The following is a 19606-nucleotide window of genomic DNA, read 5'->3' as shown; positions in this document are numbered from 1 at the left end:
GTTTCAAGGAAAAAAAAAAACTGACAAAAACTATCTCTGAGTAAGCCCAGACATTAGACTTACCAGACAAAGAATTAAAATCAACTGTCTTAAAAATGCTCAAAGAGGGAATTCCCTGGCAGTCCAGTGATTGGAACTCGGCACTTTCACTGCCATGGGCCCGGATTTGATCCCTGGTTGGGGAACTAAGATCCTGCAAGCTGTGTGGCCAAAAAAACCAAAAAAAAACCCAAAAAACAGTGCTCAAAGAGGTAAAAAAAATCATGGGCAAAAAACTAAACAAAACCAGGGACTTCCTTGGTGGTCCAGTGATAAAGAATCTGCCTTCCAATGCAGGGGATGTGGGTTCGATCCCTGGTTGGGGAACTAAGATCCCAAATGCCGTGGGGCAACTAAGCCCGCACACAATTCCTGAGCTCACAAGCCTCAACTAGAGAGCCCGAGTGCTGCAAACTACAGAGCCCATGCACTACAACTAGAGAAGAGAAAACCCACACACCACAACTAGAGAGAAGCCCACTTACCACAACGAAGAGCCAGCACGCCACAACTAAGACCCGACACAGCCAAAAAAAAAAAAAAAAAACTGAACAAAGCCAGGAAAATAATGTCTAAACAAAATGAGAACACCAGTAAAGACACAGAAATTATAGAAAGGGGCTCAACAAAAATTCTGGAGAATACTACAATAACTGAAATGAAAAACTCACTAGAGCAATTCAGTAGTAGACTTGAGCAAGCAAAAGGAGTCAGCAAACTTGAAGTTAGGATAATTGAAATTATCTCATCTAAGGAGCAGAAAAATGAAGAAAAGTGAACAGAGCGTAGGGACATATGGGACATCACCTAGCACACCAACACACATATTATGGGGGCCCACAAATGGATAAGGAGAAAAGGGGCAGAAAGAATATTTAAAAAAATAATGACCCCAAACATTCAAAATTCCATAAAAGATATGAATCTACACATCCAAGAAGCTCAATGAACTGCAAGCAGGATCAACTCAGAGAGATCATACCAAGATAGTCAAATCATCAAAGGACAAAGAGATAATCTTGAAAGCATCAAGAGAAGTAACTTGAAAGCAGCAACAACTGATTTCTAACCAGAAACCATGGAGGCCAGAAGGCAGTGGGAGGACACATTCAAGGTGCTAAAAGGAAAAGACTGTCAGCAAAAACTATCCTTCAAAAATGAAGGTGAGGGCTTCCCTGGTGGCGCAGTGGTTGAGAGTCCGCCTGCCGATGCAGGCGACACAGGTTCATGCCCCGGTCCTGGAAGATCCCACATGCCGCGGAGCGGCTAGGCCCGTGAGCCATGGCCACTGAGCCTGCGCGTCTGGAGCCTGTGCTCCGCAACGGCAGAGGCCACAGTAGTGAGAGGTCCGCGTACCACAAAAAAAAAAAAAAAAATGAAGGCGAGGGACTTCCCTGGCAGTGCAGTGGTTAAGAATCCGCCTGTCAATGCAGGGGACACATGTTTGAGCCCTGGTCTGGGAAGATCCCACATGCCTCAGAGCAACTAAGCCTGTATGCCACAACTACTGAGCCTGCGCTCTAGAGCCCGCGAGCCACAACTACTGAGCCCATGTGCCACAACTACTAAAGCCTGTGCACCTAGAGCCCTGCTCCACAACAAGAGAAGCCACCACAATGAGGAGCCCTAGCACTACAACGAGGAGTAGCCCCCCACTCAATGCAACTAGAGAAAGCCCATGTGGAGCATCGAAGACCCAATGCAGCCAAAAATAAGTAAATAAATAAATAATTTTTAAAAAGAAAGAAGAATGTGAGGGACTTCCCTGGTGGTACAGTGGTTAAGACTCCACACTCCCACTGCAGGCGGAGCGGGTTCGAGCCCTGGTCAAGGAACCAAGATCCCACATGCTGTGTGGCATGGCCAGAAAAAATTAAAAAATAATAAAAAAATTTTAAAAATGAAGGCAAAATTAAGATATTCCCAGATAAAAAAATCTAAAAGAGAAATAGGGAATGAATTCATCACTAGTAGATGTTCTGTAAAGGAAATACAAAAGGGAGTCTTCAGGCTAAACAAAAAGATACTAGACAGTAACTTGAAGCCATAAAAAGAAATAAAGAAAAATGGTTAAGAAACTATACAAGATAATATAAAACCCAACATTATTGGTTATTATACTTTGGGTTTGTAACTTCTCTTTGCGACAGTAACAATATGAGGGGTTGGGTAATGGAAATATATGGGACCAGAGTGTTTGTAACTACTGAAATTAAGTTGGTATTATTCAAACTAGGTTGTTAAAAGATTAAGATGTTAATTGTAATCCCCAAGGTAACCTCTAAGAAAATAACTAACAGGCATACAGAAAAGAAGAATGGAATCAAAATAATATGCTACAAAAAAATCAACTAAATACCCAAAAAAGGCAATAATGGAAGAATTTAGGAACAAAATGCATACACGACATCCAGAAAACAAATAGATAACAGAAGCAAATACTTTCTTATCAGCAATTACTTGAAATGTGAATGGAATAAACTCTCCACTTAAAAGATGGAAATTGCCAGAATGGATAAGAAAACACAATCCACCCATATGCTGCCTATAAGAGATTCACTTTACATACAAAGACACAAAGAGGTTAGAAGTAAATGACGGAAAAAGTACAAGACACAAAGGACATTATATATTGGTAAAAGGTTCAATCCATCAAGAAGATATGACAATTATACACCTATATGCAACTAACAAATTATGAACCAAAACACATGAAGCAAAAATTGATGGCACTGAAGGGAGAAATATGTTATAAAATAATAGTTGAAGATTTCAATACCCCACTTTCAATAACAGAACAAGACAGAAGATCAACAAATATCTTTCTGACCACTATGGAATACAACTAGAAATCAATAATGGAAGGAAAGCTGGAAAACTCACAAGTATGAGGAAATTAAACACAAACAACCAATTGGTCAAAAAGGAAATCACATGGAAAATTAAAAAATACCTTGAGATGATAAACACAAGACATCAAAACTTAAGGATGCAGCAAAAGTAGTGCCCAGAGAAAAATTTACAGCTGTAAATGCCTACAACAAAAAAAGAAGGATCTCAAATCAATAATCTAACTGAATGCCTTAAAAAATGAGAAGAGAACAAACTAAACCCAAAACCAGAAGAAAGAAGTAAGTAATAACAATTACAGAGGAGATAAACAGTGCAGGAAAAAAATAGAGAAAAAAAAATCAATGAAAACAAGTTGGTTCTTTGAAGAGATCAACAAGAGTGACAAACTTTTAGCTAGACTAAGGAAAAAAGAGAGGAAATCCATATTACTAAAATCCGAAATGAAAGTGGGAACATTACATTTATTATAGAAATAGAAAGGGATTACAAGAGAATACTATGAACAGCTGTACACCAAAAAATTGGATAACCTAGATGAAATGGACAAATTCACAGAAACACACAACCTACCAAAACTGAATTGAGAAAAAATCTAAATAGACCTATAAGTAGTAAAGAAACTGAATCAGTAATCCAGTAATCAAAATCCTCTCAACAAAGTAAAGTTCTGAATTGGATGGCTTTTCTTGGTGAATTCTACCAAACATTAAAAAAATTAACACCAATCATTCTTGAACTCTTCCAAAAAACTGAAGAGGTGGGAACACTTTCTAACTCATTCTACAAGTCTAGTATAACCCTGATATCAGAGTCAAAGACACTATTAGAAAAGTATATGAATTTTGATGCAAAAATCCTCAACAAAATACTAAACTGAAATTCAGCAGCATATTAAAAGGATCATACACCATGACCAAGTAGGATTTATCCCAGGTATGCAAGGATAGTTCAACATACAAAAATCAATCAATCAACACACCATGTGTGTACAGAATAGAAAAGAATAGAATGAAGGAGGAAAAAAAGATCATCTCAATTGATGCAGAAAAGTATCTGACAAAATCTAATACACTTGATGAAAACACTCAATAAACTAGAAATAGAAAGAAATTTCAACATGAAAAAAGCCTACAGCCAACATGAAAAACCTACAGCCAACGTCACATTGAACGGTGAAAGTCTGAAAGCTTTTCTCCTAAAATTAGTAACAAGACAAGGATGCCGACATTTTTTATTTTTTGGCTGCACTACACAGCTTGCGGGATCTTAGCTCCCCAACCAAGGATCAAACTTGGACCCCGGTAGTGAAAGTCCCGAGTCCTAATCACTGGACTGCCACCAGGGAATTCCCAAGGATGCCCACTTTTTTTTTTTTTGGCTGCGTCAGGTCTTAGCTGTGGCACGCGGGATCTTTTGTTGCAGCGCGTGGGCTCTTTAGTTTGTAGCACGCAGGCTCTCTAGTCGAGGTGCATGGGCTCAGTAGTTGTGGCACACAGGCTTAGCTGCCCCGCAGCATGTGGGATCTTAGTTCCCCGACCAGGGATCGAACCTGCGTCCCCTGCATTGGAAGGCAGATTCTTTACCACTGGACCACCAGGGAAGTCCCAAGGATGCCTACTTTTGCCACTTATAGTCAATACAATATTTGGTAGTTCTAGCCAGGGCAATGAGGCAAGAAAAAGAAATAAAAGGCATCCAGATTGGAAAGGGAGAAACAAAACTACCTCTATTCAGAGATGAACTGATCTCATACATAGAAAACTAAAGATTACTCATACACAAACTGTTAGAAAAAATGAATTTAGCAACGTTCCTGGATACAAAATCAACACGCCAGTATCAGTTACATTTCTGTACACTAACAGTGAACAACAATGAATCCGAAAAGGAAATTAAGGAAACAATTCCACTTACAGTAACACTGAAAAGAGTAAAATATCTAGGAATAAACTTAACCAAGGTGGCTGTTACAGACTGAATGTTTGTGTCCCCTCCGAATTCTTATATTGAAGCCCTAACCCCAGTGTGGCTAGAGAGTAAGGAAGTAATTAAGGTTAAATGATGTCACAGGGTAGAGTCCTGATCTGACAGCATTAGTATCCTAAAAAGAAGAGAGCTCCCAGGACTCCCTTGGTGGTCCAGTGGTTAAGACTCCATGCTTTCACTGCTGAGGGGACAGGTTCAATCCCCGGTTGGGGGACTAAGATCCTGCAGGCTGCGTGTTGCGGCCAAAATTTAAAAAAGAGAGCACCCTTGCTCTCTCTCCCCGTGCACTGAGAAAAGGCCACATGAGGACACAACAAGAAGGCTATGGAAGAGTCCTCATCAGAAACCAACCGAATTTTTTAAATGTTTGGTAGAATTCACCAAGAAAAGTCATCCAATTCAGAACTTTACTTTGTTGGGAGGTTTTTGATTATTGATTACTGCCAGACCTTGATCTGGGACTTCTGGCCTCCAGAACTGTGAGAAAATTGAATTCTGTTGTTTCAAGTGACCCAGGCTATGATTTTGTTTTGGTTTTGTTTTTTCATTCTGAGCTGAAAAATACAGAGGTGTAAAAGTTGTACACCAAAAATTACAAAACACTGCTGAAAGAACTTAAAGAAAACCTAAATAAATGGAAAGACATCTTGGGTTCCTGGACTGCAAGTCTTGCTTTTGTAAAGATGACAATACTACCCAAAGTGATCTAAAGATTCAATATAATCTCTTTCAAAACCTCAATAATTTTTTTTTCAAATGGAAAAACCCATCCTAAAATTCATATGGGATCTCAAGGTGTTACTGAACCAAACTTAGGTCTGTTTGCCCATACTCAGTAAAACCAATCTACTGACACTGAGTTGTGGTGAAGGAAAGTGCAGGGTGCCAAGCAAGGAGTCCAGGGCAGCTAGTGCTCAAAATACCCGAACTCCCCAATGGGTTTCAGGAAAGCATTTTTAAAGGTCAGGTGAGGGAGGGAAGTCCCAGGGTATGTAATCAGCTTGTGCACAATTCTGATTGGTTGATGGTGAGGTAACAGGGTAGTGTCACAGGGGTTAACATTATCAATCCTTAGGCGCCAGTAGGTCTGGGAGCTACCTACTCATGGTCATCAAGTAGTTAATTTCTTCCATTTGGTGGTGGTTTTAGCAACTATAAAACAACTCAAGAAATGTGCATCAGATACTTTTATCTACGTACTTCAGGGAGGAGCTAAAGCAGAGGATATGGGGGAGGGGTCTGCTCCGGGAAGGTCCCATAGGGTTCTGCCCAGTTACACAGGGGCCCTGAATAGTCAAAACAATCTTGAAAAATATCACAGTTGGAGAACTCACATTTCCTGATTTCAAAAACTTACTACAAAGCTACAGTAATCAAAACAGTGTGGTACTGGCATAAGGACAGACATTCAGACCAACAGAACAGAATTGAGGGACATCCCTGGTGGCGCAGTGGGATAAGACTCCCTGTTCCCAATGCAGGGGGCCCGGGTTTGACCCCTGGTCAGGGAATTAGATACCACATGCATGCCACAACTAAAGAGCCCATGAGCCACAACTAAGGAGCCCTGGAGCCGCAACTAAGGAGCCCTCGTGCCGCAACTAAGGAGCCTGCGAGCTGCAACTAAGGAGCCCACCTGCCGCAACTAAGACCCAGTGCAACCAAATAAATAAATAAATATAAAAAGGAATAGAAGTGAGAGTCCAGAATTAAACCCTCACATATATGTTCTATTATTTTTTTTTATTTTTATTGGAGTATAGTTGACTTACAATGTTGTGTTAGTTTCTGCTGTACAGCAAAATGAATCAGTTATATGTATATCCACTCTTTTTTAGATTCTTTCCCCATACAGGCCATTACAGAGTACTGAGTAGAGTTCCCTGTGCTACACTGTAGGTCCTTATTAGTTTTCTAGCTCTATTAATTTTTGACAAGGATGCCAGAATCATTCAATGGGAAAAAGCAGTCTTTTCGACAAATGGTCCTGGGAAAATTGTACATCTACATGCAACAGAATGAAGTTGGACCCTTACCCTATACCATTTAAAAAAACTCAAAATGGAACAAAGAGCTAAGTTCAAGAGTTAACACTAAAAATTCTCAGAAGAAAACATAGGGCAAAACCTGCATGACCTTGGATTTGGTAATGGTTTCTCAAATATGACACTGAAAGCACAGGCAACAATAGAAAAAATAGGTAAAATGGACTTCATGAATATTAAAAACTTTGTGCATCAAAGGACACAGTCAAGAGAGTAAAAAGACAACCGAGTGGGAGAAAATATCTGCAAATTATATATATAGTAAGGGTTTAATATGTAGAATATATAACGAACTCCTTTAACTCAAAGACAAAGAGACAAAAAACCCAACTCAGAATGTGTATAGCAGCTTTATTCAGAACTGCCAAAATCTGGAAGCAATCAAAATGTCCTTCAGGAGGTGAATGGATAAACAAACTGTGTACATTCAGACAACAGAATATTATTTGGTGCTAAAAAGAAATGAGCTATCAAAACACAACGAAATCTTAATTGCACATTACTAAACAAAAGAAGCCAATGTGAAAAGCTGCTGTATGATTCCAACCATACGACAGTCTTGAACGTCCAAACTATGAAGACAGTTAAAAAAAAAAAAATCAGTACTTGCCAGGAGTGGGGAAGGATTGAACAGACAGAGCACATAGGATCTGAGGCAGTGAAACTACTCTATATGATACTCTAATGGTGGATACATGTCATTATACATTGTTCAAACTCACAGAATGTACAACACCAAGAGTGACTCCCATGTAAACTGTGCCCTTTAGGTGATTATGGTGTGCCAACGTTAGGTGATTATGGTGTGCCAACATAGGTTCATCAGTTATAACAAATGCCCGGCTCTGGTGGGGGATGTTGATAATGGGGGAGACTATGTGGGGGAGGGGGGAAGGGGTATACCTGAAATATCTGTCCTTCCTCTTAGTTTTGCTGCAAACCTAACACTGCTCTTAAAAAAAAAGTCTTTAAGGGATTTCCCTGGTGGTGTAGTGGTTAAGAATCCACCTGCCAATGCAGGGTACACGGGTTCGAGCCCTCCAGGAAGATCCCACATGCCGCAGAGCAACTAAGCCCATGCGCCACAACTACTGAGCCTGTGCTCTAGAGCCTGCGAGCCACAACTACTGAGGCTGTGTGCCACAACCACTGAAGCCCACGCGCCTAGAGCCTATGCTCCACAACAAAGAGAAGCCACCACAATGAGAAGCTCGCGCACTGCAATGAAGAGTAGCCCCCACTCTCCATAACTAGAGAAAGCCCGTGAGCAGCAATGAAGACCCAATGCAGCCAAAAATAAATACATAAATAAAATGTTTTTAAAAGGAGGGGGGGTTAAAGAACTTTAGACATTCCCCCAAAGATATACAAATGGCCAATAAAAACGTGAAACAATGCTCAACATCCTTAATCATGAGGAAAATGCAAATCGAAACCACCATTGAGATTCCAATTCACATCTACTAGAATGGTTATAACTTAAAAAAAAAAAAAAAAGGAAAATAATTGTTGGTGAGGATGTGGAAAAACTGGAATCCTTGTGCACTGCTGGTGGGCATGTAAGATGGTACAGCCACTGCAGAAATCAGTCTGGCAGTTCCTCAAAGAGTTAAACACAGAGTTACCATGTGATCCAGCAATTCCACTTCTACATATTACCCCGAAAAACTGAAGATGGGACTCAGGCAGATACCTGCATACCAACGCTCACAGCAGCATCACCCACAACAGCCAAAAGTGCAAATGACCCCAGCGCCCATCAACAGATGGATAAACAAAAGGAGGTGTACACTGGGACATCCCTGGTGGTCCAGGGGTTAAGACTTCACACTCCCACTGCAGGGTGCACGGGTTCGATCCCTGAACAGGAAACTAAGATCCTGCATGCTGCAAGGTGAGGCCAAAAAAAAAAAAAAAAAGGTGGTGTAGACATATAAAAGAAAATTATTTATCCATAAAAACGATGTTCTGATACATGGTATGATGTACATGAACCTTGAAAAACTTATGCTGAGTGAAATAAGCCAGATAAAAAAGGCCAATTTTTTTTTTTTGTGTGGTACGCGGGCCTCTCACTGTTGTGGCCACCCCGTTGCAGCTCCAGACGCACAGGCTCAGCGGCCATGGCTCATGGGCCTAGCCGCTCCGCGGCACGTGGGATCTTCCCGGACCGGGGCACGAACCCATGTCCCCTGCATCGGCAGGCGGACTCTCAACCACTGCGCCACCAGGGAAGCCCAGGACAAACTTTATATGATTCATTTATGTGAAATATCTACAATAAGCAAATTCATTGACATAGAGGGTAGATTAGGGAGTACTAGGCGTTGGGGGGTAGGAGAGCAGAGTGTTATTACTTCATGGCTACAGAATTTCTGTTTGAGTGATAAGTTTTGGAAATACAGTGATGATGGCTGCAAAACATTTTGACTGTAATTAATGTCACTGAATTGTACACTTAAAAAGTTCTGTAATGGCAAATTTTATGTCATATATATTTTACCACAATAAAAAAAATTGATGAAGCAAAATTTTTAAATTTTTTAAAAGAGAAACTTTAAAATTAGGAATTTTGAATAAACAAAATTTAAAAGAAAACACTAAGCTGAAAATTATTTGTCCCAGACACAAAGGATTAATACACAGAATTCCTGCAATTTGACAAACATACTAAAACCTTATTAGATAATAGACTGTAGAGACATAAACAGTCAATAAATAAGTGAAAAAACCTTCAACTGCAAAAACAAAATTTTAAATACAAATTACTATGGTCCGAATGTTTGTGTCCCTCCAAATTCCTATGTCAAAACCTACCGCCCTGGACTTCCCTGGTGGCACAGTGGCTAAGAGTCCGCCTGCCAATGCAGGGGACACGGGTTCAAGCCCTGGTCAGGGAAGATCCCACATGCCACAAAGCAGCTAAGCCCGTGAGCCACAAATACTGAAGCCAGCACACCTAGAGCCCATGCTCCACAACAAAAGAAGGCACCACAACGAGAAGCCCACGCACCACAACAAAGAGTAGCCCCCACTCACCACAACCAGAGAAAGCCTGCGTGCAGCAACGAAGACCCAACACAGCCAGAAAAACAAAAACAAAAACAAAAACCTACCCCCCCCCAAGGTGATGGTGTGGGGAGGTGGGGCCTCTGGGAGGGGATTAGACCACCAGGGCAGAGCCCTCACGAATGGGACTGGTGCCCCTTCTGCCAAGCGAGCAACAGCCTGTGACTCGTGAGAAGAGGGTCCTCACCCAACTAGCACTGATCTCAGACCTACAGCTCCCAGGACTGTGAGAAATAAATTTCTGTTGCTTATAAGCTCAGCTATCTAGTATTTTGTTATACAACAGCCCAAATGGGACAAAGACACAAATCAAGCTGAGAACTTTTGCACCTATCAAACTGACAAGAATTTCTTCCTGCGTGTTGTTTCATGGACCCTCTGTTAGGGCAAACAGCGTTCCAGAGAGCCCCCGAGTGAGACTAAGCATTTAACATGTGCACTTACTGAACTTTTACAACAGCCAGAAGGGAAGCGCTCCTTTTAGAGGTGAGGACGCTGGGACTAACTGTGTAGCTGGCCCAAGATCACCACCCCTCCAGTCAGGGGCAGGGCTGGGGCTCTCCCCTTGGGCAGCGGGACCCCACAGCCTGGGTGCTGAAGCACGTGCCACTCAGAACCCCCTTTAAAAATGCTCAGCAACCTCCACAACAGCCAAGGACACGTGTGGGCACTTGTGCAGACAGTACCTATAGGAGTATAAACTAGCACAACCTTTCTGGAAAATAATTTGACAACATATATAGCCCTAAAGATGGTTTTTCCTTAAATATAGTACAACCCTGATCCTAATGGAATATATAATACAGAATACTGTATCTTAAGATCAGAATCTAAAATAAAGATGACTATATTGTACACCTATAACTTATAAAACATGGGCTATTGGATAGTTACTAAAACTTATGTTCATGAAGAGTTTCAAGGCAATGACCAAATAATGATAAAATTATGACATCAGCAACTGGCCCATTAAAGGGGGTGTGAGCACCCGGTTAGGGGTGGACACGCCCACTGGGAGAGAAGTCTCAAGAAGGTTCACCACTAGGCCCCTGTTCCTGAAGGGCAGGTGCCAAAAACTCACTAAACTGAATTTCTTCATAATGGGATTATGCGATTCTTTTCTTCCTTAGACCTTACATCTGAATTTTAAATGGAAAAATGTTATATAAAAACAAGTGTTTAGGGCTTCCCTGGTGGCGCAGTGGTTGAGAGTCCGCCTGCCGATGCAGGGGACACGGGTTCGTGCCCCGGTCTGGGAAGATCCCACATGCCGCAGAGCGGCTAGGCCCGTGAGCCATGGCCGCTGAGCCTGCGCGTCCAGAGCCTGCGCTCCGCAACGGGAGAGGCCACAACAGTGAGAGGCCTGCGTACCGCAAAAAAAAAACAAAAAAAACAAGTGTTTAAAGGGAATCAACCTGAACTGCCATGGTAACGATGAAGTGCCCCCGCCGTCACCCCCTGAGGTCTGGGCCTGCCCTCTCTCTGAACTGCAACCAGGGTGGATTTGCCAGGTGGCTTCCCCAGGACCAGCAAGTACCCTGCTGTAAAGGCCCACTTCCCAGGGGGCCACATCTTTATCAGCCTGGCCCTGCTTTTCACTCCAGCTGGATGGATCCCAGGTGAGTTTGGGGAGAAGACCCCTTGCTGACCCAGCCCCTACAGAGCAGGAAGACCCGAGGCCCAGGTGTGGGGTACTAGTGGGGACCCTGGACAGAGCAGTTGCCAACTGCTTCCTTGAAACTCTCCTCACGCCAACCCAGGGGCCAGAGAAGTAGGAAGAGGCAGCGTGAGCAGGGCGAGAGGAGCCCTGGCCACAGCCCTGTCTCCAGGCACAGCTTCCCCAGATGCTCCAGACACTGCCTGGAGCCTTGGCCCAGGCCACTGGGACTCTACCAGCCATCTCCACCCGGGGCTCAATGAGAAGTCGCCCGTTCCACAGGCTCTGCCGATGCGACACCAGGGAGGCGCCTGCCAGACAGCCACCTACCCTTGGAGCCGGCTACTGAGCTCCCACGGTAGGCTGCCCAGCCTGACCGCTTAAAACTGTCCCGGTCATTCTTATCATTTTTCAAAAGATCCACATCTTAACTATTCACCTATTTTATCAGTAGGAAACAAAATCTCAATTAGGAAAGTGCCAGGGGTCAGATGGTCTTGGCCATCCTTCCACTCAACATCTAATAGGTCCCCACAGTGGGCAAGGGCTGGGGGCAAAACCAGGCTGGATGCTGCCAGGTTTATAATTTTTGGTGTGCACTGAAACACTATAAAGCATATCTTTCCTTAGTTATCCAGATGATTATAAAAATAAACTACAAATCCAATATTTGCTGTTCAAGTTCCAGGGACTGTTAAATAAGCATGACCTAGAACCAGTGTCAAGAAGGAAGCATCTCTGGTCAGCGTGCTCTCTGCTTGGCTCTGGCAAAGTGACCCATCTCTTCGTAAGGAGAGATTTTACACTGGGCGGCGGGGTGGGGGGGTGCAGGGGGAGGGGTGAGGCACAGGGCAGGGGGGATGAAAGGAGGCGGCGGGAGGTGGGAAGAACAGGGGTCACTGGCACAGAGGGTCTCTGTCGCAAGCCGGGGACATGGAAGGCACATGACGTCCAAGTAAGGCTGCCTCCGGCAAGCGGGCAGGAGCAGAGGCCAAGATGGGCAGGAACAGAGGCCAAGGTGCACCCCTCCACGTCCAGCAAGAACCCAATGACCTGACACTGGAAGAAGCAAGGTCCCCAAGAGACAAAACAGAGCAAGAGAAAAGCAAGAGGCTGGACAAGAGCCATGGCTAAGAGTTGAGAGGAAGTGGCAGGACAGGAGTGAGGACCTCAGGGCCAGGGCTGGACCTGCCGAGCCGGGGCTGAGGATGTGGGCCAGGTGCTGCCAGAAGCAGTTCTGGGAGGGCAGGGAAACCGGGGTCACAGCTGGAGTCAGCATGGGACAAACCTCTGGAGGGGGAGATGAAGGGCTGCAGAAAGAGTAGATGCGGAATCCAGAGGGCAGGGAGGCCATAGGAAGCCGCGATGAGGAGGGGGCCCGAGCGCCCAAAGGAAGTCTGGGCGACAGGGCGTGGGGGCAGATGCCCCAGAGAAACACTGGGGGGCCACTAGGCAAAGGGACTTGAGACCAATGGGAGGCACAGACTGGAGGGTCCCAAGAATAAAACCTGGAACACAGGTGTCCAGAGGGTTAGAAACACAAGACGCAAACCCAGGCAGGAGAGCAAAGAGAAGACATGGATGAAAACACCCGCTACCTCCCAAGAGAGGTCGGAGAAAGCAGCCAGTCTGGACAAACGCGGCCAGGCAGAGAGAAGCCAAGGAAGAGCAGGAGCACAGACACACGTCCTTTCCGGGCCGACCCTCACAGGCCTGGAAGGCTTGGACCTCAGAATGTCAGGAGACCAGAGCCCAGATGGGCTCCCCTTCACGGCCCTGCCCTGTGAGCCTCCGCGACAGCCGCCTCGGGCACCTGCTGGCCGCCTAGAGTCAGAGCCGCCTTGGGAGCAGAGGGAGAAGCCCGCAGCACACACATCAGCGTAAAGAATAATCTGGTAAGAAGTGGAGGTGTTCAATACTCACAGGAACAATAAGCCCTTGCCAAGTCAATAAATTAGCTTCATCAACCTGGATGTTACGGAAGTTTTTCATCCCACATTTGCGGATTTCTTCAAGCTCCTGTTGATTGACAAAGCATAAAGGGGTGTCAAATAGGGGAAAGCACCACACGTTAGATCCCTCCTGACTCCCTCAAATTAAACCAAGTGCCGACACCGCCACCAAGGCCATCTCAGGGCATGGCTGGATGCCCTGGCCTGGTTAAGAGGCCTGGAGCCGCGGTGGCCCCCTTGACCCGTACCCCAGACCAAGACAAGCACCCACCTCGGTGAACCCACAGCCCCAGTGGACGATCCCCTCCCCTATGGGCTGTCCCCACGCAGCAGGGGCACAGGCCAGGTGCTGCAGATCTGACTCCTTCCAACCCAGATCTATGAAGCGCTGCCTCCGTGTAAAGGTGAATGGAACTGGGGAAGAGAAGCAAACAAACCCACAGTTTTCCACCCAACGCCGGAGTGCAGTTTCAGAAGGGCTCTCCCTCCACAGGGCACATGGCTGGGGCCCGACGACCCAGTCTGGGGCTGGAGGGGGGGTGGGGGAGGATGGAAACCTTCACTAAGCCTCGGTTTCCTCTGCTGCAAAAGGGCATTGAGACCCAAAGATGTAGACAAGGAGGGGGAACCATGCTATGTGCAAGAAAACGCCTTGCAAATATATGAAGGGTTGTTATCATACAAATGCCACTTCATCCAGAAAGCACAGCCAGCCAGGCGACATCAGGGCCCTGTCCCGTCTCTAGCCTAGAATTGTCTGTCACTTGTTTTTCAAAGCTGCACTAGCCTGACATTTCCCACCGCTTCCCCGACAACTCGAGTGACCGTCCAACAGGCGTTATGGCCCAAGCCACCCACTGCACAGCCACCCGCCCACCTGGGTCCCCCATGCTCCTCCATCCTCAGAGCCTGGAGTGAGGCGCTCCCCCACCACACCCCGACCCGGCTCTCGTCCACGACACAACAGCGTCCTCCGCATCTCCTGGATGCCTCTCTCTCCAGCCCCACAGCACCACCCAGCCCAGCCCTGCCTCCTCCGCAGGGCCCACAGGATGGCGTCCCACAGCCCGGGCTTCCTCCTCGCTGGTCTGGCCCCCGCAGCCCTCTAGAACCAGGAAGCCCCTTCATGTTTGGTGCCGTGGCGCAGGATGGCACGGAGGCTCTGCACCAGCCCCCCCAACCTCTGCGTCCCACATTCCCATCAAACGGCCAGTGTACAAGGCACCCTGGGGGATACGAGATAAGGAAGGAGAAGAGTCCCGAGAAAGGGGGCTGAGCCGATGTTACTGGTGTGCCTGGCACGGGGCAGGATAAGGAGCACAGCACATCAAGTGACCGCACAGAGGAGACAGGTGGGACACGCTGCTGCTTGGTGGCAGGGGCCAGGCTGAGTCTCTTCCCACAGGGAAGACTGCTGCTTGCCAGCCCTAGCTGCCCACCACACTCGTCGGCCTGGGCCCCAGGCCCAGAAACTCTGGTCTAGCAGGTGTGGGGTGGATAGAAATGGGGATTTTTAGCAAGCTGCACAGTGAGAGGATGAGTTCCATTTCTAAGCAATGCTCAGCTTCCACGAGGAAGATGCTAGTGGCCACGGCCCCAGCAGTGGGGGAAGGGGTGGCCTGGCCCCTCTTCCTGAGCCCGCAGGAGGGGAAGCATGGAACCTGAGAGACCACCCGACCTGCCAGCTGTCAGCTGGTCCTCCTACTAATGCCCAGGGCTCATCGGAAAGGCTCCCCTGGGGATTATGAAGCCTGGACACATTCAGGAAGGGGAAGAAACAAATCTCACACCCACACTCCCACTCTGGTCCACTCCCCAAACAGAACGTAAGCTCCAAAAGAGGAGGCGCACGGCAGGGGTCAGGAAGCCCAGGAGCCCACGGTCACACACAAATACAATATCTGCTTAGTGATCTGGTGAGTGATCGGATGGGAAGCAGGGGATTGGAGAGGGGCGAGGCTCTGGGGTAAACAGGGCTCTCTATGTACTGGGACCTTCCGGCCCTTGGCTCAAGGCACTAGAGTAAGATTCTTGTCTAGAAACAGAAGAGACCACGTCCCGTAGCGCTGAGTCCTACCAAGCTAAAAAATGTTTAAACCAAATACAGATGGGAAAAAATTCCAGATAGAATTGTGAAATTAGACAGTCAAACAGGGACTTCCCTGGTGGTCCAGTGGTTAAGACTCCATGCTACCACTGCAGGGGACACGGGTTCAATCCCTGCTCAAGAAGATCCTGCATCCCGCATGCCGCACAGCAAGGCCAAAAAATTAAAAAAAAAAAAAAAAGAGTAAGAAAGAAGAAACAACAGAGAATAGATTCAATATTCATAGGACAAAATAAATTTTAAAATAATCTATAAATATACTTTACAGCTTCAGAAATCCATACACTAACACACAAGGTATGGGTAATAAACACAAGGAGGTACATTTCAAAGGAAATTACAAAAACGTGGCAGGTAGGACTGTCCACCGTAACTTGGCAGTGAGAAACTGAACCTTGCTCAAGAAACGGAGGAGTGGCGTGTTGGCAGGGGTGCAGGGCGGGCAACTATCATGCTCTGATATCAAGAGACACGGGAACAAAGATGGGAGCTGCTCGGTGCGAGGAGGACAGCAACCCTGCCCCCCGCCCTGCCCCCCACCACCCGCAGGAGAAGACGGTGATGCTGTGACAGCAGAGCTGGGAGGCTTGGGAAACCCGGAGCACGGTTACCAGGTAAGCTCAAGTCACCTCGCTGTCAAGTGACGCTCAGCAAAGATGACGAGGCAGGTGCCTTTGCATAGTTCTAAACAACAAGAAGTGGGTATAAGGCAGAAGTAAGAGAAACCAAGACAAACAAGCCGGCCATCCAGTCCTGTCATCTTCAAGGAATGCCAGGCAGCCCCTGGGAATTTCTCAACAGGGCAGCGCTGAGCCCTGCCCACTAGATGCCAGGCCTGTGACACTGCTCCACCCAGCTTCCCACCCTCCAGAGCCACAGCCGCTGAGAACCACTGACACTCTTGGGGGCCGGGACGCTGAAAGTCCTGAGATGCACAAGACAGTCCCGCAGACATGAACTGATCAGCCCGAAATGCCAATCACGCCTCCACCGAGAACAAGCTGAAGACCGACTCAAGTCATTCAGAGAAGAGACGGGGGTTCCCCTGGTGGCACAGTGGTTAAGAGTCCGCCTGCCAATGCAGGGGGCACGGGTTCGAACCCTAGTCTGGGAAGATCCCACATGCCGTGGAGCAACTAAGCCTGTGCGCCACAACTACTGTGCCTGTGCTCTAGAGCCCGTGAGCCACAACTACTGAAGCCCGCGCGCCTAGAGCCTGTGCTCTGCGACAAGAGAAGCCACCACAATGAGAAGCCCGCGGACCACAACCAAGAGAAAGCCCACGTGCAGCAACAACGACCCAATGCAGCCAAAAATAAATAAATTTATAGGAAAAAAAAGAGAGACGGATTCATCTGAAGGCCTAACAAACCCTCCAGCATGACTGCAGCCTGTAACTGAAGATGAAGAACGGGGGAAGGAATGGCAAGGAGGCCACATCGATTCAGAGTTGGAATGTCTGACGGATGGTGGGAGAAAGAGAGGTCCAGCTCCAGAACGAAGTTGGGAAGACCAAAGCCAAGAACCACAGGGACTGACAAAACACGCCCCACAAAGGTCTGCGACAGTTCTGCGAGAGCAGTTGGTTGGCTGCTTCAGGCAGATGGGACAATGCTGACAGGCCGAGAGAGACACCGGGGAAGGAGAACCAGACACTCACACGTCTCCCTCCTGGTGGGGAGCGGGCTTCCTGGGCAGGGTGAGTGGCGAGGGAGAGAGAGGGCTGCACTCCTCAAAGCCCAGAGGGAGAACTTGGCATGTCGCCAACACTCTAGGCCAAAGCGTGGCATCAGGCACAAGCGACCACTGCCCGACAGCCCCACGTGCACCAGCAAGGGGCAGGAGACTTGCTGGTCCCTGAGCAGAGACAGGGAGCAGGACACATTATACACAGCACGCCCTCATCTCTCAATGCAGTGTACACATCTGAGCTGGGGAAGAATTAACCAAGTCTCTGTTTCTTTCCTTCTTTGATATTCGACTGTTTACAGTCTCCCTGGGTAATCCTCACACACTGAGAAGCCCTCAGGAGCCAGTGGTTCCTAATCAGTGTGAGGCCATGGTCCTCTTTAAGAAATCCAGACATACTATGTGTAAAACAGATAACCAACAAGGACCTATTGTATAACACAGGGAACTATACTCAGTATTTTATAAAAACATATAAGAGAGGGCTTCCCTGGTGGCGCAGTGGTTGAGAGTCCGCCTGCCAGTGCAGGGGACATGGGTTCATGCCCTGGTCCGGGAAGATCCCACGTGCCGCGGAGCGGCTAGGCCCGTGAGCCATGGCTGCTGAGCCTGCGCGTCCAGAGCCTGTGCTCCGCAACGGGAGAGGCCACAACAGTGAGAGGCCCGCGTACCGCAAAAAAAAAAAAAAGAGAGAAAAGAAGTTGGAAAAGAACATATATATGTGTATATATATAACTGCATCACTGTGCTGTACACCTGAAACACAACACGGTAAATCAACCATACTTCAACAACAAAAAAGAAAAATGAAATCCAGACAGATGTACAAAGGAAAAATCAGCTGTCTGAGTCATGGCTGCTTCAGATGTTAAATCAATGCTATGGACAGCAAGTGTCAAGGTAGGGGGGCACTGGTACAGTTTTTAAAAAAGGCATATTTAAGAAAAAAAAAGGCATATTTAATATCATGGTGTAATTTCCTATTTGCTAAATGGAAAAAAGCACAATGCGCCCCTAAAGAACTACAGAAAGTAAAGCTGAAGGTCTTCCTGGCTGTTGAAGCTGGGTTAAGAGAGTGGAGCTGCTCTGGGGACCTGCGGGGGTGTGGGGGGGGGGCTACAGCAGAGGCCAACAGCTTCACGGGAGAGGCTGACACCAGCCCTGAGGGAGGGGGAGGATGGACCCTGGGGTGAAGAGAATAGGTGTCCCCGTGGGAGACGCAGGCAGAGCCGTAGAAGGAAGGAACCCCCGGGTGGTTCGGGAAGCAACAGGAACAGAGCTTGGCTGGAAAGGCTACGAATTCTGGGGACTCAGCCAGGGTGTGGGTCCCAGGCGCAGGGGGGAGTGAGGGGTGCCTGACTCCTGTGGACCCACAGACTGAGAACCTCCAGAGAGCACCAGGCACCTGGGCCAGGGGTCCTGGGCCACAGTGAGGGGCACCCCTCCTTGAGAACAACCCAGCCTTCCAGCAAAGAAGAGACCAAGTCCCCGACTCAGTGTTACTTCCACATCTGCAAACAAGCTCCTACCAGAGCAAAGGCCTCCCACCGGGCCAGCACACAGAAGCAAGGCGAGGAGTCCCTCTGACAGCAACAAGTCTGCGCCAACAGAAACCCGGAAACCAGTCTGAACTTTTCTTAGAAGGTGCATACTGTGACTTATATTGCTTATTCTACTGTTGAACCTTCTCTGCTGAACCTTCCTATGGGCGATAAAAGCAGAATATTTCAATCCCCAACCATTCTCTTCAACATTTATTTTATATATAATACACAGAAACAATATTTTGATTTGGTAGGTGGTTGCTTCAACAAATCATCAGTGGACCAGGAAGAGTAGAGGACTCTGGAGTCAGACAGGCCCGGGCTCAACCCAGCCCCACCCTTCACACCACCTGAAGCTCGAGTCTAGGAGTCTAGTCTTACGGTAGGAAGCTTACTCCATAGGGCCCTGCTGAGAATTACAAGAAACGCTGGATGTTGCTGAAGCTAGCAGGAGGTACTCAATTAGGGTTCGGTTCATTCCCCTCCACAACTGTGTCACCACACTTCTTAAAATCTAAGAGTGTCAGGGCACCAACGTACATATTCTATCTGTTCTATATAACAGGACATACACATGACATTGGTGTTGACAGCCTACGACCAGAGCTCACGGGGGCCTTAAATGAGAAATGAAGATGTTTACGGTTAGCACAAAGCTTTCAGAA

The 19606-nt window shown here is 47.0% G+C and overlaps 1 protein-coding gene across 1 annotated transcript in view; it reads right to left on the bottom strand.

Moving 5' to 3' along the window:
• UBE2L3 (ubiquitin conjugating enzyme E2 L3) overlaps positions 1 to 19606 on the bottom strand; it is a 42816-nt gene that overhangs the window by 15512 nt on the left and 7698 nt on the right. The window contains exon 2 of the mRNA XM_029229341.1: positions 13573 to 13668. Within this exon, the coding sequence (XP_029085174.1) occupies positions 13573 to 13668 (96 nt within the window). The remainder of the gene's footprint in view (positions 1 to 13572; positions 13669 to 19606) is intronic.

This window comes from Monodon monoceros, unplaced genomic scaffold (assembly GCF_005190385.1).
Source record: "Monodon monoceros isolate NGI ecotype Baffin Bay Population unplaced genomic scaffold, NGI_Narwhal_1 Super_Scaffold_1, whole genome shotgun sequence".
Classification (NCBI taxonomy): domain Eukaryota; kingdom Metazoa; phylum Chordata; class Mammalia; order Artiodactyla; family Monodontidae; genus Monodon; species Monodon monoceros.
The sequence above is the reverse complement of the archived record's forward strand: the minus strand, read 5'-3'. Positions and strand labels throughout refer to the sequence as shown.